Source organism: Arvicanthis niloticus, chromosome 20 (genome assembly GCF_011762505.2).
Source record: "Arvicanthis niloticus isolate mArvNil1 chromosome 20, mArvNil1.pat.X, whole genome shotgun sequence".
Lineage (NCBI taxonomy): Eukaryota > Metazoa > Chordata > Mammalia > Rodentia > Muridae > Arvicanthis > Arvicanthis niloticus.
Genome location: NC_047677.1, coordinates 16567155 through 16594321, shown reverse-complemented (window position 1 = coordinate 16594321; position 27167 = coordinate 16567155). Strand labels below are relative to the sequence as shown.

General features: G+C 41.8%; 1 protein-coding gene across 10 annotated transcripts in view; it reads left to right on the top strand.

Annotated features, from left to right (window-relative positions):
* The window catches only part of Ak9 (adenylate kinase 9), a 134202-nt gene that overhangs the window by 55643 nt on the left and 51392 nt on the right, over window positions 1–27167 (top strand). For 5 of the 10 annotated variants that reach the window (XR_013105483.1, XR_013105482.1, XR_013105480.1 and 2 more), the window contains exons 19-24: window positions 7275–7351; window positions 9736–9906; window positions 19407–19493; window positions 19932–20132; window positions 20465–20592; window positions 25145–25357. Coding sequence is in view for 5 of the 10 variants with exons in the window: in XM_076917160.1 (XP_076773275.1) it covers window positions 7275–7351; window positions 9736–9906; window positions 19407–19493; window positions 19932–20132; window positions 20465–20592; window positions 25145–25357 (877 nt within the window). In the remaining 5 variants the exon portion in view is untranslated. Of the gene's footprint in view, window positions 1–3141; window positions 4215–7274; window positions 7352–9735; window positions 9907–18120; window positions 18246–19406; window positions 19494–19931; window positions 20133–20464; window positions 20593–25144; window positions 25358–27167 lie in introns of those variants that run through there. The other 5 variants (XR_013105481.1, XM_076917161.1, XM_076917159.1 and 2 more) reach the window with 3 other exon arrangements.

The following is a 27167-nucleotide window of genomic DNA, read 5'->3' as shown; positions in this document are numbered from 1 at the left end:
AGCACTTGGGAGGCAGAGGCAGGCGGATTTCTGAGTTCAAGGTCAGCCTGGTCTACAGAGTGAGTTCCAGGACAGCCAGGGCTATACAGAGAAACCCTGTCTCGAAAAACCAAAAAATAATAATAATAATAATAATAATAATAATAATAATAATAATAATAATAATAAATAAAAAATAAAAAATAAAATACAGGAGCTTCAGAAATGGGTCTTCCTTTTTCTGTATGGGAGAGAATCTAGTTCTTTTTATGAAGTGAAGTAGTTTGTTTTGGGAATATTTATTGTTAACTTCTCTCAAATAATTGCTACAAGCTCTTTGCCAATCTTGATTTAACTACCCATCATGAGGTAATTTCACAGTATAAGGGACTATGATTTCTGCTGGGTCTTTTCCTGAAAGTTGACAAAGTCTTATTCTTCCTTTTACAATTAGATAAGAAACCTTTTTCAACATAAGTTTTTAGTTTTCACTCTGTTTATGTGCTAAGAAGATTAACTCTAAAATATTGCCTTCTCTCTGAATAATGAGTACAGTAGGGGAATGAGCAGTAGCCCAGACTTTAATGTATTTGCATCAGAATTGGCCAACAAGATATCATCCATATAATGGTAAATTATGGATTGAGGAAATTGTTTACAATATCTAGCAGCTGTTTAACAAACTGTTGACATATAGTTGGACTATTTAACATTTCTTGAGGCAGAACTTTCCATTTATATCTTTTCACAGGTTGAACATTGTTATAAGTACTGTAAAATCAATTTTTTCTCTATCTTGCTCTTGCAAAGGAATAAATAAAGAAGCAGTCTTTTACATTGATTATTATTACAGGCCACTCTTTTGGTAATAGAGAAGGTAAGGAGATTCTGTCTATAATGGACCCACTTTATTTGCAGGCCTTAAGTTAGTCATCATCTTCTAATTTCTAGATTTCTTTTTATTGACAAATACAGGAGAATTCCAAGGACGTATAAACTATTCTATATGTTGAGGTTCCAACTGCTCAAGTTTCTGTAATTTTTCTTCATTTGAGGGCCATTGCTCTTCCCATACAGGTTTGTCAGTTAACCATTTTAAAGATAGAGGACGTGTTGGTTTCCTGATACCTCCAGAATTTCTTGTTCTAACAAGTAAAGCTGCTCCGCCTTAATTGATGGGCTACTGGTGGTTAAGTCCACAGCGGTGTTGCCTTCTGTAGCATGCATTATATCTCCAATACCTAGTTCAGTTTTCTCTAGTTACTCTGTGGATCACTGACAGGAAATACCTGGCTCATGTTGTTTGTTTCTGGGGTACTAGTGAATGTCCATAGGTAGTTTCCCATATTTAAAGAATTATCTCATAGGGAATTTCTTATTGGTAAGGAATTACCCTGCATATCTCTTACTGATCTGCATTCATTAGTTCAGTGCCTACCCTTAACATACCTTCTACAAATCCCAGAAGGCTGAGTTCTTCCAGAGGAGTGTCTCTAGAAACCCCTTATCTATAATCCCTTTTCAAACGATCTTGTCTCACACAGTTAAAGACATAGGCATTTTGATATGTAGAATTATTGACTGTTGTTTGTCCAATTACATAGGGGCAACATCAGCAGTAGTTCTAATCCATTTATCCATGGCTGCTGATCAAGTTTTAAAGGTCTAAAAACTTTTTTACACTCTGCAATTTTTTTCAATTTCAAAAGCTAAAGTTTCCATTAATACCTGTCTTGAATCTGGATCTGATATTTTCCTGTTTATAGATTACATTAATCTATGTCTTTTCATAATCTTTGTGAATGGCATCGGACTTTATGTGTTCCTCCACCTTCTCCCAGGCTCTGAAAGCTACTAAGTACATTGTATAATAATTGAGTCATCAAATTGCATCTGCAGTTTTAAATCAACAAATTGGCTGATTTATCATCTTTGACAATATTAACACCTTTATAGCTATGTGATTTCCCATAATTGTAGCTTCTTCTCACCACCAAGTCAGTCATTATAATTGACAATTGAGCTCCCAGTACAGCTGCTGCTGAATCTTTCCAGTCTTGGGGGATAATCCTGTTTTGGATAGCCCAGGTATTAAACATCTGTCTCACATAGGGTGAGTGCATTCCATAAGTTACTATTGAGTAAATAAATACTATTGAGTATAAATACTTATTGAGTATAAGTATTATAATAGGATGCCAGACTAGATTGTTTTGTGAATTTTCACCGTTTTCTGGCATTTGTTCCCAGGTAACTGGGAAAGCCAGTGGAGATGGTTGCCTTTCCTCAATTTCTGTAGGTTCCATGAGCTGTCTATCTTAATCCTTGACTTCATTAGGTACCAGAGGTTTATAAGTAGGTACTTCCTGTTCTCTTACTTTTTTGTCTCTTGTCTCAAGTTTTTTTATTATCATAACTAATTTTTCTTGATGTACAGCTGTTTTGTTGTTGTACAATTATTTTTCAACCTTTTGGGATTTGTTTCTTGTACAGTTATTTTTTTACCCCTTTTTTCAAGATGAGATACATAAGATTGCAAATAAAAATAGGGAAAAGTTTACTCTGGTGGCCACAGTTGCAATAAGTACTGCAATAGTTTTTTCAAGTAAAAGTTGTATCCCTTCAACTCCTACCCTTGGTCTCATGGGAATGGAGTTTCCCATTTGTTAATGCAAGAAGATTCTGTCCATATAATTAAAATTTTCTTTTGGGGCAACTTACTGTGATTCACTATCTCAGAGGCTCCTATATCATACCTTGTTCCGGGCTCTAGGCTCCCATGGCTCCAGAGTCTTTGGAGTCTCTCTAGGTGGTCAGGTGATCTTGAAGAATGGATGCTTCCTCTGGACATGAACCCAGGTGAATTTTTTCTCTGCATCCTTCTGTCAGATGTCTCCTGTCTTCTGAAGCTTTCTGTCAGATGTGGCATGTCCTCTGTGACATTCGTCAGATGTCCTCTGCTTTCTGCGGCGTTGGTGGGCTTGCTTCTTCTTCAATCATGTTGGGTTTTTCTTGAAACTGTGTTGGGCACTAAATATAAATGTCACTCTTATTTCCTTAGATGAAGTGATGAGATAAGAGCCATACCCAAGCTGTGCAAATACATGGCTTGGGCTGAGCCCAGAACATTTCTTTCTCTGTTCTATCTATCCCTATCCCCAGGCCTGGAAACTTCTAGCCTCTAAACAATCTAATCTTCTGCAAGCCCAGACCTTGAAGGCTTCAACTTCCAGCTTCCATCTACTGACCTAGGCCTAGAATGTTTTCAGCCTCTGAGATTACTGCTGAATAAGCTCACCCTTCCTAGTTCTTTCTGAACTCTGCCTGACTGGTTCAACTCAGCTATTCTGGCTCAAACTCCTCTCCAAGCTGACTGACTCAACTTGGCTTCTCTAGGCTTCTGACTGAATTTCTCTGCTTGGAAAAACTGCCTCTGAATCCACAAACTGAACTGCACTGACTGCAGGAGCTGAATGGAACTGCATGAACTCAACTGAATTCAATTTCTTCTCTTCCTAAACTGGTCTTAAGTGGCCTCTCTTTCCTGTCAGTTCTTATGAGAGTTGAGTGAATCCTATCTCTGATTCATTCTGCCAAATCTGTCTCTGACTCATCACTTTGTCTGCCCCTCAATTAGACATCATGGTTTGGAATTAAAATGTGTACTAAAGGTATGTCTGTATTCCAGCCAGAGGGATTAAATGTATGTACTAAGGATGGTCTATATTCTAGCCAAATGTATTAAAGGTATGTACTAAGGGTGTGTCTGTATTTCAGCCCAATAACATAGACCAGAGTAGCCACATTGCTGGATTAAAATTCCTCTACACAAATGATTTACAGCTCAGTAAAACTATTGATGACTTTCTCCCTCAGGTGCCTTCATAGCACCTTCTACCATGATGGAAGCTAGCTAGTAGCAAGGAAGTTTATATCTCAGTTCCAACTTGACTTCTCTATGACCTGTAATGAAAGTATATGGTTTCTTCAGCAATAGGATCTTACCATCTAGTTAAGGTGGAAAACCAAGATCAATGGCAAATGCCTGTGTTATTGGGGGCGGGACCTTTGGGTCCTCACAGACAAACAACTCAGTAGGGAGGTATCCCAAACCTGGCTCAGGGATCTTCATTTAACAATTCATGACTTCTGAGAAGAGTATGACCATGGAAGTTTCCCCCAAAGAATAGATACAATCTTAATGTAAAATTACAATAAAAGATCCATCAGCTGATGGTATGCTGATTTTAAACAGAAAAAAAATAAATGAAAATAAATGCATATGTAACTTTTTAGATCTGTTATGTCCTGTGTTTTCCAAAAGTACTTTCTTCCTCCTGTCTTTTACTATCTAGAATTTTCTATTTCTGCAAGTTCTACTCATTTAACTAGAAGTTTTCACATGTTCATAAGCTTTTTAATGCTTGAACTGACTTATGCTTCTCTAGGTTCCCATATTATGATTTTTAAAACCCAACAGTGGACATTTCATAGAAAAGGGTTTTTTAAAAAATATACTACAGAAAATAAAGCCTGAAATGGCAAGGAACAAATACCTCACAGACACATTCAAAGGCATTACAAAGGCTGATCAAAATGGAGAAAAATATAGCAAGGTTAACACTTACATCATAGGTCAAAGAGCTAAAAACATTCTACAATTTTTCCAGAAGTCATTTGTACACAATCCAGTTAAATGGCAAGATAATCTGCCATCACTGCTTCAAATGCATTAGAGACTCTTTCTCAGCCTGGTTCAAGTCTAGAGTCTTCCTAGCACCACACTCTATCTTGGTTTTAGAAAAAGGAAATTCTCATAAACAGCCTTGTCCAGAGCTACCTGATTCAGATGTCAAAACTGAATGGAAAGGAAGCTGGTCAAGACTCAGTGGTCGGCATGGTCCGGACCATACACGTGGAGAATCCCAGTAGCACCAAGACTGGTGGGTGGAGCACAGGATACAGTGAGAGAACCTCAACCAGAAATAAAGTTGTAGTGTCTTCCAAAGAGAAGAGCTGTCAGTAGCTTCCAAAGAAGTAAAAACAGAAGCAAAATCATACCACATGGCTTTTTGGAGTACTGTGTCTCCAGGGGCTGCTGCTGGCACTGAGCCGTCTGGTCTTGGTTTTCTGTTGATAAATACTCAAATGTTGTTTCTGTGAGGTGCAGTCAACCTTTCAAATGTTTCTTTGTGCAGTGGTGTGCCTATTTCTAAATTTCTAGGCACATCTCTTTAATTTTTAATGCACAAGACCTTTATCCCCACATCTTACTGGTTTTCGGTTTAAAAATTTTCACTATTGTCAATAAAGATTGGGTGTTTCAGCCTTAATGGGATATACACATTCCCTCTATTACTGAAGCTTCCATCCTCAGAGGCTCTCTAAATCTCATCATTATGGGACAAGGGCTGTAGTTCAGTGATACAGTGCCTACCTAGTATAAACCTGGTGTGAGTTCAGTGATACAGTGCCTACCTACTATAAACCTGGTGCGAGTTCAGCAATACAGTGCCTACCTAGTGTAAACCTGGTGTGAGTTCAGTGATACAGTGCCTACCTACTATAAACCTGGTGTGAGTTCAGTGATACAGTGCCTACCTAGTATAAACCTGGTGTGAGTTCAGTGATACAGTGCCTACCTACTATAAACCTGGTGCGAGTTCAGCAATACAGTGCCTACCTAGTGTAAACCTGGTGTGAGTTCAGTGATACAGTGCCTACCTACTATAAACCTGGTGCGAGTTCAGCAATACAGTGCCTACCTAGTGTAAACCTGGTGTGAGTTCAGTGATACAGTGCCTACCTAGTGTAAACCTGGTGCGAGTTCAGTGATACGGTGCCTACCTATCACTGAACTATCACAGGTTTATACCTAGTATAAACCTGGTGTGAAGTGTTGTAATCAGTTTTTAATCTCAGTCAGAGATTTCTACCCTGCCTTAAATCATTCAGTTCACAGATAAAAGACACAAAACTTTTATATTTTATAATATAAAATATATTTTAAAATAAGCCTTAAAAGCACCAGAGAAGGGCAGATATCTACTCTCTATAACATTATGTCTGCTTCTCAACCACTAAGGATTGATCTTGGCCACTCTTACTCTGACTAGCCAGCCCTCTTGTCTGTTCTCACAATTGCTTACCCCATGGTGCCTTCTCCACTCTCTACCCTCCAGTTTCTCTTCTCTTATCCTTCGTGGTCTCCTGCCTCAAACCCCAATCCCAGGAACCAAAACTCCATCTATCTCTCTTTTGCCCAGAGATAGCCTGTCAGCATCTTCATTCAACCAATAGTTGAATAAATAAACAGGAGCAAGGCCACATAGCATTACTTGCTTGTCTCTGTGGGCAGCTAGGTCTTGGGGACCAGTGTTTAACATTACAATACATAGCAAGACACTCCAACCCTAAATAGAAGAAATTCATAATTTGTGTGTTAAAGCTTTATATATTTTAATTATACATTTAAATTTTTAAAAATTATACATATATATATGTATACACACGCACATGGAGAGTGTATACATATATATATGTGTGTATATACATATATGTATGTATGTATGTATATATACACACACACAAGGCTATCTGCACACATGTGGATGCAGATAGCCTTGGAGTCTAGACAAGAGCTTTAGACTCTCTGGAGCTGGAGTTACAGATGGTTGTAAGCTGCATGTTGGTGCTATGGATAACACTTGGGACCTGTATAAAAGTAGCAAGTATTCTTAAGCCCCGAGCCATCTCTCCAGACCCCAATTTTTTATGATTAAAAAGAAACATTGTGTTTCCTATTCAATGGAGAAAAAAATAGTGTAAATATTATAAACTGAACTCTTATAATACTGCCATCCAGAAATGATGACTGCCTATAATTTTATTAATGTTAGCCCTCTAGTCTCATATGTACTGCTACAAAGTTAAAAATATTTTGCATATATAGTTGTATACTCTAGTTTTTTTCACTTACCATTATACTATGACTATCACCCATGAAGTCTGAGGGAAGCATTCCAGATCCTCCGCCTTCCTCTCAGTTCCCCTCCGGGACTCTTCACTCGGTGTAACAGGTCACCTGACCGACACCCACAGTTTAAGTTATAACATTCCATAGCCTCTCAGCAAAAATACTGGGATAAAGTTATACATTGCAAAATAAAAGGCAGAGTGAGAAATTGACAGTGGAGACTCCGATGTCACTGTGAGCATTTAATCCTATAAGAAGATGATTTGCCTGACTCTTGTTTTTGTTTCTTGAAAATGAATTTTGTTTGTTTTCATTTCAGAAGAGTCAAAGAAGAGGAACTGAGACTGGAAGAAGAAAAACAAAGGATGATGGAGCTTGCGGCTAAGAAATCAAAAGGCAGGCACATATTAACAACACCTCATAGCACATCACTTACCCTGCCACATCACTGCTGCTTCTGAGTGGGTTATAAAGACATCTCCCAGTTTGCCCAGGGTGCAGGTGTATGCTTGTGATGCTTGTGTCCTGGAGGCACCTTTTCATCCCCCAAAATGGTTTTTTGTTTTGTTTTGTTTTGTTTTGTTTTGTTTGTTTGTTTTTCGAGACAGTGTTTCTCTGTGTAGCCCTGGCTGTCCTGGAACTCACTCTGTAGACCAGGCTGGCCTCGAACTCAGAAATCCGCCTGCCTCTGCCTCCCAAGTGCTGGGATTAAAGGCATGTGCCACCACTGCCCGGCCCCAAAAATGTTTTAATTTCCATATTAAATTAGATGCTCACTGGGGTAACAAATCTACAGGACAAAGACTCCTAATCAGAAAAGAGGCACTCCTAACACAAGACCCACCCGTGCACCCTCTAAGAAGGCTACACTACAGATGTACCTCTGTCGTGCTTTACACATGGCTGTGGCAATTGCTTCTATGGGATGGATCCTGCAAGACCGGAGGACACACCAAACCTTTGCAATACCCATTGTCTTCATACTTAAAGCCTTTTTTATGAAAGAACTTTCTCTTTAAGATTGAGGTTCTCAAACTGGGGTCTATGAATTAGAGTTGAGGTCTGTGGACTTCAACTCTATTTTCACTAACCTTTAACTGAACCTTAGTGTCTCCTTTGCCTGTGAACACAGACAACAAACCACAGCAATGTTAACTGTCCCTTGACTTGCCATCAGTACAAATGCAGACATGTTTCTATTGCGTCCTAGTTATTTATATCTGTGTTTACTGCTGTTCCTGTTATAGAAATTAAGAGGACGGAGAGGATGGATGCTGGGGTTTGTTTGTTTTGTTTTTGTTTTTAGCACATTTGCTGTAGCCCCAAATAGTTCTGTGTTTTAACAACTGTTTTTCCGTGTAATTGGTTTCTGGTTCCAACCCTGGAAATGAGTGTTCAGATACTGCAGCCCCGTCAACAGCTTCACCAAATCAGGAGACAGTAAGCCAGAGCCACTCAGCTGAGCAATTGCTAATGCCTCGTTCATGAAAACTGCCAGGGTAACTAACAAGTGGCGGTCCGGAGAGATTTATGACTGATCAATGTAACTAACATAACACGTGATCAGTAGCCAAATTACAAATAGTTCAAGGCTCCTAAAATGTCTTTTGATTCATTCCCAAACTTTACAGGGCACAGATGTCCCAAAGGGGTCTTAGAAAAAGAGGGTATAAACTCTCTATAGTTTTACAACATTATATTTATATAATGTTACAAGCATTTTATAATGTACATAATATAGATAAATATAACATAAATAAGTATTCATATGTTGGATGCATATGATATTTTCTTGTTGTTTTGGGTTTTTGTTGTTGTTTTTTGAGACAAGGTTTCTTTATGTAACCCTGGCTGTCCTGGAACTCACTCTGTAGACCAGGCTGGCCTCAAACTCAGAGATCCGCCTCCCAAGTGCTGGGATTAAAGGCACAAGCTGCCACCACCCTGCTGCATACAATCATTTTTAATAAGTGATATATTATTGAAAAAACATTCAAGTTCCTTCCCAGATCACATCACTTCCTCACAAGCTGTAGCAAGAGTCCATGAAACCTGCCTCATGTTTGTGTGTGTTTCCATAACATCATCAGCCTGACATACATAACACAAACATGCCCGCTGTCCTGTCTCAAACCTGAGTTTTAGATCAACTCCAGGTACCAGCGCATCACCATCAGAACACGACTCTGGGAAGAAAGTCTGTGGGGAAAAAAATGTAAGGAGAACTCAGAAACAATTGTGTCCATTTCATAAATATATGAGAGTGACTGGGAAATGGGGTCTCTCACACCCTGCCATCTCCCTCTGAAGAACTTCCATGTAAAGTTTGCAATTATACTCCATAGATGTGCAATTAGTATATAAGCTGATATGCTATATTATTGCTACAATGAGCTATACTAGACCTAGTATTATGTCTGTGCTAACTATGGTGGGGAGTTAGTCTGGTACTGCTCAATAGAAGTATGAAAGCTACATCAGTAACTTTTAATTGGGCTATTCCTTGCCTCTTGCTGTTAGAGCATCTAGGACTGCTATAAACACTTCTTCTCTTAAGGGAATCCCTCCCCTGGTTCTCCAAGAGCACGCCAATAGAATGCCTGTCCTTCTCTACCACTGTATATCAACAGATACAGTAGTCATTCGTCTATGTTCACCCTTAAACCACACGTGGGGGAGCGCCAGTACTATGTTTATTTTCTGCTCACTACTTCACACTATGCAACCATCACTTGTTGACTTTAACCAAATAATAACCTATTTCTTGTAATTCTTTGTAGATGTTGAGGATCCCGATAATGAAGCTGAAGCTGATGAGGATGTTGATGTTGAGGATTCAGAAATCCATGAGTCCGAGGCCCGTGAAATACAAGAGTACACCAGAGCATCATCGTTGCCCGGGGGGTCTGAAACATCTGAGGTCCCAGAGGGAGAGCATGAAGCTGAAGCAGGTAAGACTTGACTGGTGACTCTGTGAGTGTGTGTGTGTGTGTGTGTGTGTGTGTGTGTGTGTGTATGCGCGTGCTTGTGCATGCGTGTCCATGCATGTGTGTTTGATGGAAGCTGTCTAGGAATGCAAAGGGGAGACCTTAGAGAGTGTGTAGTCCTGGGATAGGCACATGGTCTGTAGGACATTTTATCCAAAAAGCAAGACTCTTTGTCATGTGATCCCATTTTACATGCAAACACAAGAGCATCTAAACTTATACAGAGTCACCAGAATTCCCGAGGTGCTCAGCTTTTTATTTCACTTCTTTATAAAAGTGTCTTAGCTGGCTGTGGTGGCACAAGCCTTTAATCTCAGAACTAGAGAGGCAGAGGCAGACAGATTACTGTAGGTTCCAGACTGGCCTGGCCTGGCCTGGTCTGGTCTTCATACTGAGTTTCGGGACAACCAGGACTACCTAGAACAACCTTTCCTCAAAAAAAAAAAAAGAAAGAAAGAAAGAAAGAAAGAAAGAAAGAAAGAAAAAGAGAGAGAGAGAAGGGAAAAATAAGTTTTAATTAGCACAGAGTAAGTGTACATATTTGGGGGTATAGTGTGATAATTTAGTCGATTATATAATGTATAATAATCAAATCTTTTAAATAATTGTCATCTTTAACATGAGTGGTTAGCTAACATGAAAGCTGCATGAGACAAGAAGAGTATGTTGAAATTCCCTGGAGATGTATTATGTGCCTTGGAATACTCACACTTGCTTTTATTTATTATGTGTCTGTGTGTACACACACATGTGCACTCTGTCTGGCTCATACAGTCTGGTCTGTGAACAAAAGTCTGGGGAACAAGCAAACCTGCTGGCTAAAGATTTCTCCAGATAATTTAGCTCTGGCCATTCAAATTTTTTGCAATAGCTGTAGTTCTCATCCATAATCAGTCTCGCAGAAGGTTCAACTCTTTCCAGGACTTCCAATGCCCACTCTGCTTCTTTGTAGACATCTACCCAGCAAAATGTGTTCTGTCGCTCAGCTTTGCTTCAGATGTCTTTGTACCTTACTCTCTCTCTCTCTCTCACACACACACATACACACACACACGCACACACACACACATGCACATACACACACACAGACACACACATGCATGTGTATTCTTTCCCTCCAGCTGCTATGCATATGGCTGGCTGCTTTTTTTTTTGGTGTCTTTCTGCCCATGTTCTCATCAGTGCGACAGTGTCTTAGTTTAGTCACTGTTCCATTGCTCTGGGGAGACAATATGACCAAGGCAACATTTGCATAGTTTAACCTCAAGTATGTACCATAAACATCAAGTTGCTAATTTTGGTTTAGAGTGAAGATTCAGTTTTAGTTAGGAATTAATAGCACAAGACATAGGTTAACTTTAAGAATGGAAGAGAATAGGTTTTCAAGAATTTTTATCTTATTTTTTGGATGATTTCTTTTCAGTAATTTATTATTTTTTATTCACTTTACATCCTGATCACATACACACCCTCCCTCCTTTCCTCCAGGTTCTGCCCTTACATCTTTGGAGTATATATACTCAGGAGTGGTGTGGCTGGGTCTTGACATAGAACTATTCCCAGTTTTCTGAGAAACTGCCAAATTGATTTCCAGAGTAGTTGTCAAGCTTGCGCTCCCACCAGCAATGGGGAGTGCTCCCCTTGTTCCACATCCTTGCCAGTGTGAGCTGTTGCTGGAGTTTTTGATCTTAGCCATACTAATGATTTTAAGACGGAATCTCAGGGTCACTTTGATTTACATTTCCCTGTTGACTAAGAATGCTTAACATTTCTTTCGGTGCTTCTCTGCCATACAAGATGTCTCTATTGAGAATTCTGTTTAGCTCTGTACCCTATTTTTTAATCAGGTTGTTTGGTTTGTTGGTGTCTAACCCATTGAGTTCTTTTTATCTTTTGGATATTAGCCCTCTGTCAGATGTATGGTTAGTGAAGATCTTTTCTGTATCCTGCCATTTTGTCCTATTGACAATGCCTTTGCCTTACAGAAGCTTTCCAGTTTCAAGAGGTCCCATTTACCAGCTATTGATCTTAGCACCCGAGCCATTGGTGTTCTGTTCAGGAAGTTGTCTCCTGTACCAGTGCATTCAAAGCTATTTTGGATGATTTTTTTTAAAGATGATATCTTATTGAGCTTATTTATTTATTTAATGTATGAGTACACTGTCTCTGTCTTCAGTCATACCAGAAGAGGGCATCAGATACCATTACAGGTGGTTGTGAGCCACCATGTGATTGCTGGGAATTGAACTCAGGACTTCTGGAAGAGCAGTCAGTGCTCTTAACCACTGAGGCATCTCTCTAGCCCCCTGGATGATATTACTGTATATTAAGACATTTTTGCTACCTCGCTGTAGAGCCATAGCCGACTTGCAATCTTGGGGACTAGATTGTCCTCTACTTTGAGAGATGTCTTTCTGTTCAACCCATAGCCCTATCCAAACTGGGGAGGAAGGGAAGAAAAAGAACTGTTGTCTTCTCCAGTCCCTCCCACTTCCCCTGAAGTCTTTTGTCCTTTAAATCAAACCCCTTTTACTATCATAGGGGCCTCTACAGGCATCTGTCTCTGGAGTGGTGGTGACCTCTGACGCCTTCTTCACACCTTGATTCAATTTTGTTTTTATCCTATGGTTTTCCTGGTGGGTCCTCAGGACATTTGTAATCCTATAACTATTTAAGTTCTACTTCCTAAATTTTAAGAACTTAATAAAGAAGTTTAATTGAAGGTGCTGGGGCTGGAAAAATGACTCAGCTGTTTGGAGCACTCACTGTTCTGGCAAGAAGACCTGGTTTGGTTCCCAGCACCCACAAAGCAGCTCACCACCGTCTATAACTCCAATTCCAGGAGATTCAGGACCCTCTTTTAACCTCCACAGGACCTGCATGTGTATGGTCCATATATAATTATGTAGGCAAAATAATAAAATTCATGAATTTTAAATTTTTTTTATTCATGCTTATCTCACACAATATATCTGACTATAGTTTCACTTCATTCCTCTCTTCCCCAGATCCACTCTCCCAGTCCTGTCTCCTCCCAAAAATAAAAAATAAATAAAAAGCAGGCCTATCAGGGACATCAACTGAACACAGCATAAGATACAGTAAGACCAAATACAAACCCTGACAGCAAAGCTGAGCTAAGCAGCCCAGTAGGAGAAAAGGGTCGTAAGAGCAGGCAAAATACTCTGAGACACCCCTACTCCCACTGTCAGGAATTCCCCCAAAACACCAAGCCAACAACCATAACATGTACATAGAGGAGCTATGTGCAGACCCATGCAGGCTCTGTGGTTGTCACACTCTCTGTGAGCCTCCTGAGCCCTGCTTAGTTGGTTATGGGGGTCATGTTCTCACACTGTCCTTGACCTCTCCTTGCTCCCCCAATCCTTCCTCACCGTCTGCTGTGGCATTCTCTGAGTTCCAACTAATGTTTGCCTATGGGTCTCTGCATCTGCTCCCATCACCTGCTGGGGAAAGCCTCTTCAATGACAACAGGACTAGGTACTGATCAATAAGGATAGCAGAACATCAGTAGGAATCATTTCATTGATTTATTTTGTTGATTGATTGATTGATTGATTGATTGCCAGTTGTGTTTGGTACTGCCTAGGTCTAGGTCCCTGGGCTATCTAGCCTCCGGTTTCTAGTCATCCAGGCAGTGTTGGGCATGGGCTCCTGTCATGGTGTGGGCCTCCAATTAGACCAGTCATCAGCTGGCCACTCACACAAGTTCTGAGCCACCATTGCCCCAGCACATTTTGCAGGCAGGACAAACTGCAGGTCGGAGATTTTGTGCCTGGGTTGGTGTCCCAGTCCCACTGTTGGAAGCCTTTCCTGGTTACAGAAGGTAGATGGTTCAAGCTCTGTACCCTCCGTTGCTAGGAGTCCTCACTAGGGTCACCCTCATGGAGTCCTGATAGTTTCTACTACACTAGGCTTCCATAACACCTAAAGGCCCTCCAACTCCATTGTCTCTCCCCGTCCTCTCTCCCCCTGTAATCCCTCCACACAACCTGAACCCTATTCCTATTCCCACCTTCCCCCCAGTCCATCCAAAAAATATCTATTCCACTTCTCCTTCCCAGGGAGATGCTTGCATCCCCTTAGAGTCCTTGTTTCTTCACCTCTTTGGGTCTGTGGATTGTAGCATAATTGTCACTTACATAACAGCTTATAAGTGAGTCCATACCACTGTGTGAATGGACAACACTGTCATTTTCCATTCTTTGGTTGAGGGACATCCAGGTTGTTTCCAGTTTCTGGCTATTATAAACAAAGTCGCTATGTTTTATAGAAATCTTTAAAAAGAAAAGTTTTAACTGAAGTCTTTGTTGGTAGATCTCCAGCCCAAAGAACTCAGCACTATCCTGCCAGCATGTCCTGGGTCTTGATGCTCAACTGTCTGCTGGTCTGCTGCTTCCCACCTCTTCCTCCTTCACCCTCTGTTGTGCTATGTGGTGATTTGTTAAGAAATGATACATTTTCCCCAAACCCCATACCACGTGTGAGTTTCAAGTCTTACTGCAATAATGAGCTCTGTGCTGGCTTCTAACACACAGGAGAAAACGCCACAAGCTGAAAGGTTAAGTAGGCACCTTAGACTCCAGGTTTATTGTCTTACTGTTGTAAAGGAGTCGGCAGAGCAATGCTCTCTCTGAGGTCTCCAGAGGCTTTTCCCTACCTTGGGTGCCTCCCACAATCCACAGCTTACAGCTGCCTCCATCAATCTCCACCTTTCCCTTACACTGTAAATCTTCTGAGTGTGTACATCTGCGTATTATCCAAAGTTCCTATTTTAAAGGCTTCTAAACTATCTTCAGGGATGTGTGTGTGTGTGTGTGTGTGTGTGTGTGTGTGTGTGTGTGTGTGTCTAAGATGAAGGTTGGGAATATGCACATGTCTTAGTCAGTGTTCTATTGCTGTGAAGAGACACTATGAACACGCAACTCATAAAAGAAAACATTTAATTGGGGCTGGCTCACAGGTTCAGAGGTCCAGTCAATTATCATGGCAGGAAGCATGGCAGTGTGTGGGCAGACATGGTGCTGGAGAGGGAACTGAGAGTTCTGTATCTTGATCTGTAGGCAGCATAAAGTGATTGTGTGCCACACTGGGATATGAGAGCTCAAAGCCCACCTCCACAGTAACACACTTCCTCAAACAAGATCATGCCCACTCCAACAAGGCCACACCCCCTAATAGTGCCACTCCCTGCGGGCCACGCATTCAAACATGTGAGTTTAAGGGATCCATTCCAATTCAAACCACCATAGCATGTTAATGAAAACTCCCTGATGATTCATATCGATTCTAGCAATTAAAAGTGATTGTCGTAGGAGGAATGCCCCTGAAAAAATTTAAAAACAAATTATCCCTTATATACCAGAAATTGGTCATTATTGAGTTTAATCATGAAAATATGAACTATAGGATGATTTAGGACCGTGGTGTTCTGCAGCTTCCCTGTGAACTGACACATTAAAGGGACCATCTCAGTTTTTAAAATTGTATATTTAAGGCCATGGCCAGAGCTTGGGAGAAGGTTCAGTGGGTTAGAGCACCTGCCATGCATGTGAGTGTCTGAGTTTGAATCTCAGGACCCACATGAAGTCAGAAGCATATTATCTGGACCTAGGCTTTTTGAGGAGGTGGGAGGGGCTAGAAACTGGGGAATCCCTGGAAACTTGTGGGACAGCCAGCCTGGCACAGGAAGCAGTGAAGAAGAGACACTGTCCTAGACAAGATAGAAGGTGAAGACTGACACCCAGTGTCCCTGACTTTCATGCGTACACTGCATAGCTGTATGGGATGACTACACACACACACACACACACACACACACACACACACTCACCATGACCATAACTGATATTATTGATGTTAAACTGCTAGAAAAGAATTCCGACATTCAGCCGATTTTAACTAACCATAGAACTGTAGAATTCACACAAAGAAATAACTTCGCTTCTGCCTACAAAAGGCCAGGGATATTTTGTCGGAAAGCAGCTCCAACATGACAGGTAAACTGAAATGGAGTGACCGTGACCCATCCCTTGCACAATCACCAAAAGTGTGTCTTTCTACATTTCTCAAGATTTTCTACATCAGACCCACTAACAGCCATCTCAGCTTCACCAGCAATCCTCGTCTCCATATTCTTCCTAAGGGTGGCGGTTGGATCATTAATCTGCCCCACCAACAGTGCTCTGAAAAATATCACTCACTATTATGGGAAGTACCCAGTGAGGGGCTGGAAACCCCCATAGAGTTCTCACACCACTCGGAGATTAGGATGCACAGACAGGGTGAGGCTCCAGAGTAACATGGCGTCCTTGGGACCTGCAGTCCCAGGGGCTCTGCTGTCAGAGGCACACCTGGGGTGTGATAACCCATGGGCTGCACTCCCTGAGTCCCAAAGCTGTTTCACTGTTCCCCTTGCAATAGTTTGTTCCCCCAACCATACTTTATTCACATTCTGATAGACTTCCCTTTGGTTTTTTTCTAAATGTTTTGGGTTTGTTCTCCCTAACTGATCTGATTTGACTCCGTCCCGAGAGAGTTGAATCTGTGCACGTTTTAAGCCCTTCATGCAGTTCATAGTTAAAGCACACTCACTTATATTCTTCATCCAGCCTCATTTTGAAAGGAAGTCAGCTTCTCCACATTGCTGAATGTGGCTGCCGTCCTATCTAAACCTGGAGAAAGGACAAAGGACATGAGTCTCTGCAGCGGAGGTGATAGGGGTAGGGCTGGCGATTCTACTGGGTTCCAGTTCTTCTGTCTTCGTCAGGCTCAGAAAAGTCTTCAGTGATCACTTTAATTTCCCTTTTCAGGATCATGCAGTATTTTTTTTTTAGTTAGAGAACTAGTTTGGGGGCCACATTAATCCTCTCACTGAGAAGTTCTTCTCGTTTTCTCTGTAGTCTCTGAAACTCAATGTCCTTTGCTTCACTGCCCCTTGCTGCCCCTCTCCTTAAAGCTCCTAGCTGTGCTCCCCAGTGTGAGTCTCCCACTGCATTCTGCTGTGTGTGTGCTGGTGCTGGGGACTGAGCCCAGGATGCTGTGCCCTCCAGGCAAGCTCCCCACTCTACAAGCTTCATTCACAGCCTTTCCTTGCACTGTTTTCTTGTACCTCTGCCTCTCTTTTAGGCCTTGAATCTCCTACCTCCTCTTCCCCGGAGCACCTTAAACATACACAGCGTAAAATTTACAAAGGGCTTACACAAGAAATCACTTAGAGCAGCTAAGTTGTCTGCTGCATCTATGAGTTAGTACTCTCTTTCCCTTTATTATAAGATCTCTTTGAGGGTTTTATGAAAACCCCGCCAAGTACTAACAAGGAGGGCAGAGTGTTTATAAGAACCATCCCTCATACTCACAGTTCACTTAAACGCATTTCCTTGTATCCTGCAGTCTCATCTATAGACTTCATATATGTATATATGTGTGACCAGGCCAGCTCAGTCAGTCGACAGGGTCTCAAGGGCAGGAGTGAGGATTGAAAAAAAAAAAAAAAAAAGACAATTAGACAAACATTTTAACATGACTCCAGCCAGTGCTGAGGCTGAAGCAGCTTTAATTTTTCCCAACCAGCTTTTATACTATTCTAGGTACTTGCAGAGAATAGGGTCAGTTCTTAGATCAAAGACAAAGTGATCAAACAAGGTAACAACAAAGTCCCCCAGTCACTGGGTCTTGGGGCTCATCAGGATTACCAAGACAAAAGGGAAGTCACTCATTCCTTGGCTGAGTTTACCTTGATGCTTGCATTAGCTTGATGTGAATACTGAGCTCGATGTGATCTGAGCCTACTTCCTCCTCTGAGCCCAGTGACAAGTACTTGCCAAATTTCTGTAAGCAGCAAATTTCTATAAATGGCACCAAAGGCCGTGCACATATATTATGTATTTTATATGTTCACATGTAACATTTAGACCGGGTTTTTAATATTTGTAAATACTTGTTTCATATGAACCGTTTGAAATCATGGCTGAACCTTGGCCATCATCAGTGACTCCGGTCTCTGATTAAGGCAGTTTAGAGTTATTTGAGTATCCTCTATGCTCTTCTTTTGGTTCGTGATTCATAATTCTTTAATTAATTGAGCAATTAATAATTAGATACATCACCCACAAAACTCCCGGGCTTGTTCCTCTTCTACTTTCTGCCCCACTAAAGCTCAAAAGCAATAGTTCCTGTTGAAAGAGAAGCTGAGTATTAACTCAGAAGACAGTATTACGACATGATTGTGTGCTCATACATGTCGGTCTCTGAAGAAGACTTGGGGACTATGGAGCGAGAAGGTACGTAAGTAAGTGTGCCTTGTCTAAAGCCATCTGGGCTGATGTGTGTGACAAGGCAGACTCACTTGTGTCCTATATCATGTAAGAAGTGTGCTTTACATGTTGTCCCTCTGACAGGGACGCAGCCAGACAGAGGCTCTTCAGCTTCACAGAGACTCAGGCCCTGCTCTCCTCCCCACTCCCTGCTCTTGGTGCATTCTCAGGAATACTTAATGATAAATTAAAGGGACCGTTGGGCATTGCAGATCTGATGCCACCATAATGAGATTTTTAAAATATTTAACAGTTACCAACTAGGATGGTATGTGCTATGTGTCTACTGTTATTCTAATTAGTGTATTGGTGGGGTGGGTACATATATGTGTGGTATGTGCATGTGTGGGGGGGTGCACCTGTACTTGTGCACACACATCTGGAAGGCAAAGGGGGACTTCAGGTGTCTTCCTCTATCACTCTCTTCCTATTACCTTGAGTCAGCATCTGTCGATAAACCAGATTGGCTGTTCCGTTAGCTCTTGGACCCCCCCTTCCCATCTCAACCTTTCAATGCTAGGGTAATAAGGACACACTGTTGTGTTGGAATGGCGGCTCCTGTCCAGATAGACCACACCGGTCCAAAGCAGTTCCACATGGCAAAGGTTTTATTAGGGAAGATCAGGGACAAAGAGGAGAGAGAGAAAGACCAGGGAAAATGGTGTCAAAGTTAGAGAAAGGTTCCCCCCCCTTTTTTTTTGATGCTGTGGCATAGGCAGTTCCAGGTGAGTATGAGGAGTGGGCTCCAAGAAGGTATGCAGAGTTGTCATGACAACAGATATCACCTATGTGTGACATTCCTGAGTTTGGAGCCGGTTTGCCAAGCTGGCTCTGGATACCAACACACACAGCCATACCCAGGTTTGCACATGGGTTCTAGGGACTCAAACCCAGGTCCACTTCATGCTTGTGAAGCAAACATTCTTTCCCACTGAGACTGTATCCACTGAGACTGTCTGTCTGTATATTTTAAGTATTCATTTTCTGCCTTGGCCTCTACTTTATGCCATCCTTTAATTTAAAAAAAAAAAAAATCTATGTTTTCAATGAGACATATTATCTATAATTTAAAGTAAGTTTTGAAAAAAAAATGTTTGTGCCAAACTTTCACATGTAATATCACTTTAGAATTCAAGCCTCCTGGGGACACCACAGCCGAAGCAGAACCACAAAAGGAATCCAAAGAGGTTCTGGACTCTGAGGACAATCAGAAAGGTTAGACTGGACGAGCGCCTGCTTTCCTAAGGGATCACAGTTAGTCTCTGCGTAGTTCTTTTTAGGCTGTGTGCCAGCCAATATGAATTTTGTTTGTTTATGTCAATCCATTTAAAAGCATAACTGTACAGTTTACAACACTGTTTCACCTGATTGTATTTTACACTTTGCATCAATAGTTAAAGTTTCCATATGAAATTCACTCATCAGCCACGTGATTTTAGTTCTACTAATAGGCAATTAATCATCTAATAGCATATATGATATATTTAGAATATGAATTTATAATTATATATATGTTATGTTAGTGTTCAGAATATTATGTTTTCTTTGTTGAATTTTTTTTTAAAACATGATACAGTATACACCTTTTTGGTAGTTCTGACTGGAGAGACTCTCCTCAGAGCCTTTTCCTCTCTTTTAACTTCTGTTTGAAAGCCGTGCTGCCCGAGTTCCCAGAAGATGGCTACCCCAACGTTCCTGAAATGGAAGCACTGAAGGAAGCGATGGGCAATTACATAATATTTTGGAAACAGATGGAGCAGATGATTTCCGACAGTTTGGTTCCGATATTAACAGTGGATATCGCCAACAAAACGCCCACGGAGCTCCTGCAGCGCGTAATTGAGACCATGGAAAGTAAGGCTGACGTCACAGAGTGCAGTCACAAGCGGGCTCTGGCCCAGAACATTCTAGAGCTTTAAGCCTGCTCTAACGGCTTCTTACATGACAATTCAGTACATCTGAGGGTCATATATAAAAGGTCTCAACGTATTGCAAGTAGTGCATAGAGCAGCCATGGGCACACTAACACTGGTCAAGCCAACTGACTGTCATAGAGAGAACTTACAGAGGCCTCCTGTCACATAGCAAAACCAAGAGATAATGACTGTAATTAACTTTCCTATCTCCACTACTATACCAATAACTTTTTATTGTTTTAAAAATATTTTCCTTTCAAATACCAACAGGGCCTTTTAAGTATAGTGCCTGGGAATTAAACGCGGAAGATTACGAAGAAGAAGCAGAAGACTATCAGGCTGAAACAGACATCGATGAGGAGCAGGAGGAAGAGGAAGAGGAAGAAGAGGAGGTATGGGTGAGTTGAGATACTGCTCAGTCTCACAAGAAATGGCTGAGAAACTCGTGTGTCCAGAGTGGTACTTACCCCTGTGGGGTGCCCCCACCAGGTAAACAAATAGAGGGCATCTTTAACTCTTTTCTCTCCTCTACCTTGTTTTTGTTCTTTGTATTTTTCAAGCACTGAGATTGAGCCTAGGGTCGTATGTAGCCGGGCAGATGCTCATGTGCTGAGCTGGATCCCCACCCCCATCGTCATAAACAAAAGCTTCCTCCTTTTTGCCTGAGTTTCCCATGACTCTTTAAAATGCCAGGGCTACTTAATGTGGGGGGTGGGGGGGAAGAACACCCAGGAAAACATAAAAGAGAAATCTTTTTATGTTTTTTTCTACAGAAAAAAAAATTGATTATTGATATTATAAATATTTTATGAATATAAGCAGGTATGTGCAGGGCAGCATCAGAGCATCTGCAAGGCTCTTCATGTGATAATATTGAACAATGCTCAACAGGATCAACCCACATTCAGACACCCGTCTATATCACTGGCACCAGAATCGTGATAAACAGTATCATTTGGTAATACCCAGATTAGTCATATGTGAACAATAAAGCAGGGAATTGTTCTTTCAATATGAGTCTTTACAAATAAAAATATAATCTACTAAGTTAAACAAGTTAACTAAACAGGCACTTGGAATTAACTTACTATTGCCTAATTTAAGCACAGAGATCGGAGCAGGTGAGCAGGTGAGCAGGTGAGCAGGCAGCAGCAAATGATAATAGAAGTTTTTGTCAGGGGCTTACAGCGCTTTCTCGCCAAGGAGCTGATGTAAGCATGGCCAAGGGATGTGAGGTTTGCCCTGCTCTTAGTCAGTGCGTCTTCATCTAAAGTTTTCTGCAATGTTTTGGGGTATTATTCTGTGTTCCCTCTGGTCTGCAATGGAGTTGTCCCTCCTGTGTATCTGCAGGCAGTTCTTGAGCTGTCTATAATATTGAAAACTTGTGTTTTTATATCTGGCCACCTTTAATACTCCAGCACAAAAAAATCTCACCAGCCACAAAGAATGGGGTAAAGTGCTAGCAAGGGCATGGCTTCAGAGATGGGGCATAATTAAATATAAGATAAATGGGCTTTGCTCCAACTACCATAACAGCAAAAGCATTAAACTACCCAGACAACTCAACTATATCTAAGAACAAGCTCAAAAATCTCGATGATGTTCCAACATCAACTTTGGCATCTACTCAAGGATTGCCAAATCTGCTTTTATATATATATATATATATGTATATATATATATATATATATATATATATATATATAATCATATATATGAATATATATATAGAATCATATATATGAATATATATATATGAATATATATTGAATCATATATATATATGATTCACAATGAAAAGGAAAAAATCAACAACTCAAACTACTATAGAACTGACAAACACATCGGCGCTGGATGATGAGGACGTTGAAAAGGCTGTTAGTAGAGTCCTGTAAATTCGAAGCAGGAAGCAGAGATAGAGACGGTGTGACAGACACACGATGTGAGCCCTATGGTTTGAAAAGGAGAAAATGCGGAGTGAAACAGGCGTTGGCTAGAATGACAGTCATCTGGACACCACAGAGGAAGGAACTGGAAGATGTGAAGTATCTAACACTAAGCAAAAGAGGAGTTAAGAAAAACAATGAGGGGAAAAGGAGTGGGCCCATGGGGAATTTCAGCAGCCTGCTCCATGTATACTCGGAACCCTTGGGAACTCTCCGGTCTTAATCAGCATTTAATAATTAGCTGTGAAGAAACACCATGACCAAGGCAATGCTTTCAAAGACACATAAGGAAAACAACACCAAGTATGTGGTATTCATGCTGCAAGTAACTTGTTAGAAGAGGCAGGAGAAGAAGGCCATGCCACATTCACAAGAACAATGATCTTGTTAGGCATGCCGAGGAGGCTAGATGACCCAGGGCAGGGGAACGCTAGGTCACTGGGGGAGGAGGGGTGGGCGACTGGGGGAGCTCCCCCATAGAGGAAGGGGAAGTGGGGGAGGATAGGGGCTTGTGGAGGGGAAACTGGGAAGGGGGATAACAATTGAGATGTAAATAAATAAAATAACCAATAAAAAAATCTGAAGACAATTTAAAGTTTTTCAGACATACAGAAGCTGGAAGAAAGAAAATCTCATAAATGTTTCCAAATGTTTGTGGAAGAAATAAAGCTGGCTTTATGTGGTGGTGGCCCACGCCTTTAATCCCAGCACTTGGGAGGTGGAGACAGGTGTATTTCTGAGTTCGAGGCCAGCCTGGTCTACAGAGTGAGTTCCAGGACAGCCAGGGCTACACAGAGAAACCCTGTCTCCAAAAACAAAAAAACAAACAAAAAAACAAAGGAAAGAGAATAGTTTACCTAGAAACTCTTAAAAAAAAGTTTAACAACATTTCAAAAAATGCATCAAAAGAATAATATATCATCATATCCAAGCAGAGTTTGTCCCAGAAAGTCTTGCTTTAACATTTGGACAGCACGCAACTGTCCAATACTGTGGGGTTGGAGACACGTGACTTTCTCAATTGATATGGAAGCAGCATTTGGCAAAACCCATAGTCTAGTACTAATTATAGAAAACAAAAGGTGTGTTCTTACAAATGCTTCAGTTGTTTCAGTTGGTGCAAAGGGGCACCTGAGCCCAGCTGAAGAATGGCTGTTGGCCGCTATGGCAGGGACATCAGTTTTCCTTATGGTTCCGGGTAGGCTGACTGGGCCCCAGCGGGTGGCCCAGCACTCCTGTGTACATGGGCAATGCTAATTGGAATCAGTGGGTCATAAAAAAGAAGAAGAAGAAGAAGAAGAAGAAGAAGAAGAAGAAGAAGAAGAAGAAGAAGAAGAAGAAGAAGAAGAAGAAGAAGAAGAAGAAGAAGAAGAAGACATCAAGTTAGGAAAGGGATTGGTCCAGTGTGAGGGGAAGAATTCAGAGCCAAGATGATTGAAATACATTGTATACATATATGACATTCTCAAAGACTAAATTTAAAATATATCTAAAAACCAAAGGGAACTTTCTCATCTTGATAAAAGATATCTGGAAAAAAAAAACCCTATAAGTAATAGCCAGCAGACCTTAAAAAGCTCAATGCTTTTCCCTCCAAATCAGCACGAAGTAAAAATGTCCCCGCTCCACTCCTAATAGTTGGCCCCATCCACCTAGACACACAGTAGAGCCGACCTTGCAGGCAGGGGATGGGGTGAGCCAGCCCCAAGGAGTGAGCACAGGAGAGCTGGCCCAGCCCTACTCTGCCATGGGGTGGCTTGGGCAAGGGAAAGATGCCTTCTCCCCCTCCCATGCTGCTGCCCATCCGTGGCTGCAACACTAGGGAGAGCAATGCTACCCTTTCCTGGGCAGCACAGTAGAGCTGGGCCTGGTGGCTGGATGCAAGTGAGCCAGCCCCAAGGACATGAGCAGAAGAGCTGACCCTGCCCCTTGCAGGTTGTGGCATTGGGTGAACTCACCTTGGTGGCAGGAAAGATGGCAGGCTAACCAATTCAGCTACCTCCCAGGCCCAGATGCAGGGCTTTGAGTTGGCCGGCCCTAACAGCTACCCTATCTTTGAACTGCTGGAATGTGTGAAAGGGCTAGTCCTGAAGATCCAAAACTGCAGAGCCTCCACACACAGCACAGGGTAGCAACAGGATATCTGAGGAGGGTCCTAGCAAAGATCCAGTAATGATAGTGTAAAGAAGCCAGAGGCTTCAAACCCAGTCATTACTCATTGTAAATAAATGTGTGGACAAAAGGGTATACTGCCAAGACTGTTTTTAAGTCTATCTTATTTTACCTTCTTTTGGGGGTGTTGCAAGGGTGACGGGCAGATATGAAAGGACTGGGAGATGAGTGGGACTGGAGCGCATGCTATGAACTTCACAAAGAATCAATAAAAAGTTAAAGAAGAAATTAGAAAGAATGTCCCCTCTCGCCTCTGCAGTTCCTCTTGGTCTGATTTGCTCACCTTGTTGGATTTAAATCCATGTAGCTATGCCCCTGAAACCCAGCAGTGACTGCACAGTTCATCAGTGCACAAAGTGCTTCGAGTCTGTCGGGAGCGCTGCCCTTCACCAGCTGCCTGAGTGGGCACCATGCACCAGGCAGCCCTGCTCTCCAGCGGATGGCTGAGGACGAGCAAGCTGCTGCTCCAGCAGTGTAAACTGTGATCTAGAATCATGCAAGCAATGGCTGCTCACTTTCACACTGCGTTAGCCAGAGGGCAGACCACGCTCAACCTGACTGGTCAGCCTGACTGTCCAGTTATGCAGCTGGACAAAAAAGTGCCGCAGCTGCTCCTTTTGTGGAGGAAAGCAATGTTGCAGGATAATTTGCAAAGTATTCTGTTTCTAGTTTCAAAGCTGCTGCATCTATGCCGAAATGTGTCCCTGGCTTTTACGCACGCAGAGCTATTTACCCAACAGAGTCTGAGGGGTGCTCACAGGAACAGGTTAGAATGTGTGCCCACTGGTGGGAGGAAAACAATGGAATTTTCACTGTCGAATAATATTTCTAGGGTGAAGAAAAAATTAAAGAAAAGAGGAGACACTTGGGAGATACCAAACACTTCTGCCCGGTGGTTCTCAAAGAAAACTTTGTCCTACAACCGGGCAACACGGATGATGCTGTTAAATACCGGGAAAAGGTATACTATTTCTCAAGCCAGGAGGCGAAGGAGAAGTTTCTGGAGCATCCTGAGGACTATGTGTCCCAGAACGAACCATTAAAGGTGAAAACACTGTCCCTATGCTAGTGATTTCCTCCGTGCTCTCCCATCAGTGTGTGCTATGGTGAAGTCTCTGATCTCACTAAAAGCCAACAACAAACAAACAAAAACATAGCAATAACACTTAAGCTTAAAAATAAATAGCTTTTTGCATGCAATCTGGCAAAAAAGTAGTTATCGGGTTTGACTTCTATAGTTGTTGCAGTAAATATTCATCTCAATTGGGCATTTCTGCCCCATCTTTGATCATCCAGTTCCCAGATAGAAGACACAAAACTTATATATTTGTAATACGCCTTTAAGACACTAGAGCTGGGCACATATCTACCTTCTAAGCTATCAGTATCTCCTTCTCTATTAATAACCCCGAGTTATAACTTGCCATGTTCTATCTGGGCTGCTCCTAACTCCAATTGGCCAGCCCTCATGGCCGTGATTTCATGACTCACCTACCCCATGATGGCTCTTCTCACTCTACCTTCTTCTCTCCTTTCTCATGGTCCTGCCTCAGACCCCAGCCCTGGGAACTGAAACCCTGCCCACCTCTCTTCTGCCCAGCTATAGGCTGTAAGCATCTTTATTGACCAATCAGGGATAGCTTGGAGGGGGCAGGTCACATAGCATACCTTGGTGTACTTGAGGATCTCATCCCTGAGGCAACCAAGGGCCAGTCTTTAGCATTACACTACACAGCAACAGACCAAAACGCAACACTTAGAAACGCCGATGCCAAGCCAACACTCACCCTGTGTCTTTTCTACCTGATATTTGGCATCACAAATAAGGGTTAATGAGGTGTTATGTGTCTCCTCCCACCATGTGGGATCCACTAAGGTCTACACCCAGGAAACCTACTCCTTTTTAATTTTTCACTCCTCCTGTAAAACATAAAGCACTTTGGACTTTCAAGGAGCACGGTTGTCCTTGGCCAGCTGTCTGAACACCGTCTGGGTGCCAGGCGACCCTGTCTGTCAAGTACAGAGATCCGTATATGATCTTTTCATGTGATTTTCTCCATGCAGCATCCTTGCTTTCCATTGTTTTTCTCCAATGACCAATCAGTTGATTTCAGTCTATCAGAGTCCAGAGCTTGAGCTAAAGATAGAAGGTGAGTGACCTCATGAGGGCGATCAACATGGTCCCTCAGCAGGCAATCCAGATGCTAACACAGAGCATAAAGGAACAAGCCAAGGCAGAACCGACGTTTATTTAGATCTCTCTGTTTCATGGGGCTGTCCTTTCTACCTGATAGCGCCCGTGTGCTTGGCAGTTTGGATCACATAGGCTTCTAGACTGCACATCATTTTTCCTCCTGAATATTAAGGATGGTCCTCTCTTGTGTGTTAGCATCTAGTATTCTAGGCTGAGAATCATTCTTTAATAGATAACTCTCTCTCTCCTTTTTTTTTTTTTAATAATCTAAAAACAAATAATTTCTTTTTATTCTTGGTGTTCTTAAATTTGCCCTAACCCCGAGTCTTTCTAATGTGTTGTATTTGGTACACAGTGCATACTTACCATGAAGGCCCCCAGAATCTTGGAGCTTCATAGTGTTTTCTACATGTTATGTTGTTGTTGTTGTTGTTGTTGTTGTTGTTGTTGTTGTTGTTGCTGTTGTTGCTATTCTTGAGGCCAGGTCTCCTGTCTCCCAAGATGGCCTTTGAATTTTCTATGTAGCCAAAGAGGTCCGCCACATTCCAATTGTTGGACTCACCGGCATGTACCATCACAATGAGGGTTTTTTGTTCTAGTCATTGAACCCAGGGTATCATGCACACTAGGCAAGCACTCTGTCAGCTGAGCTACATCGCAG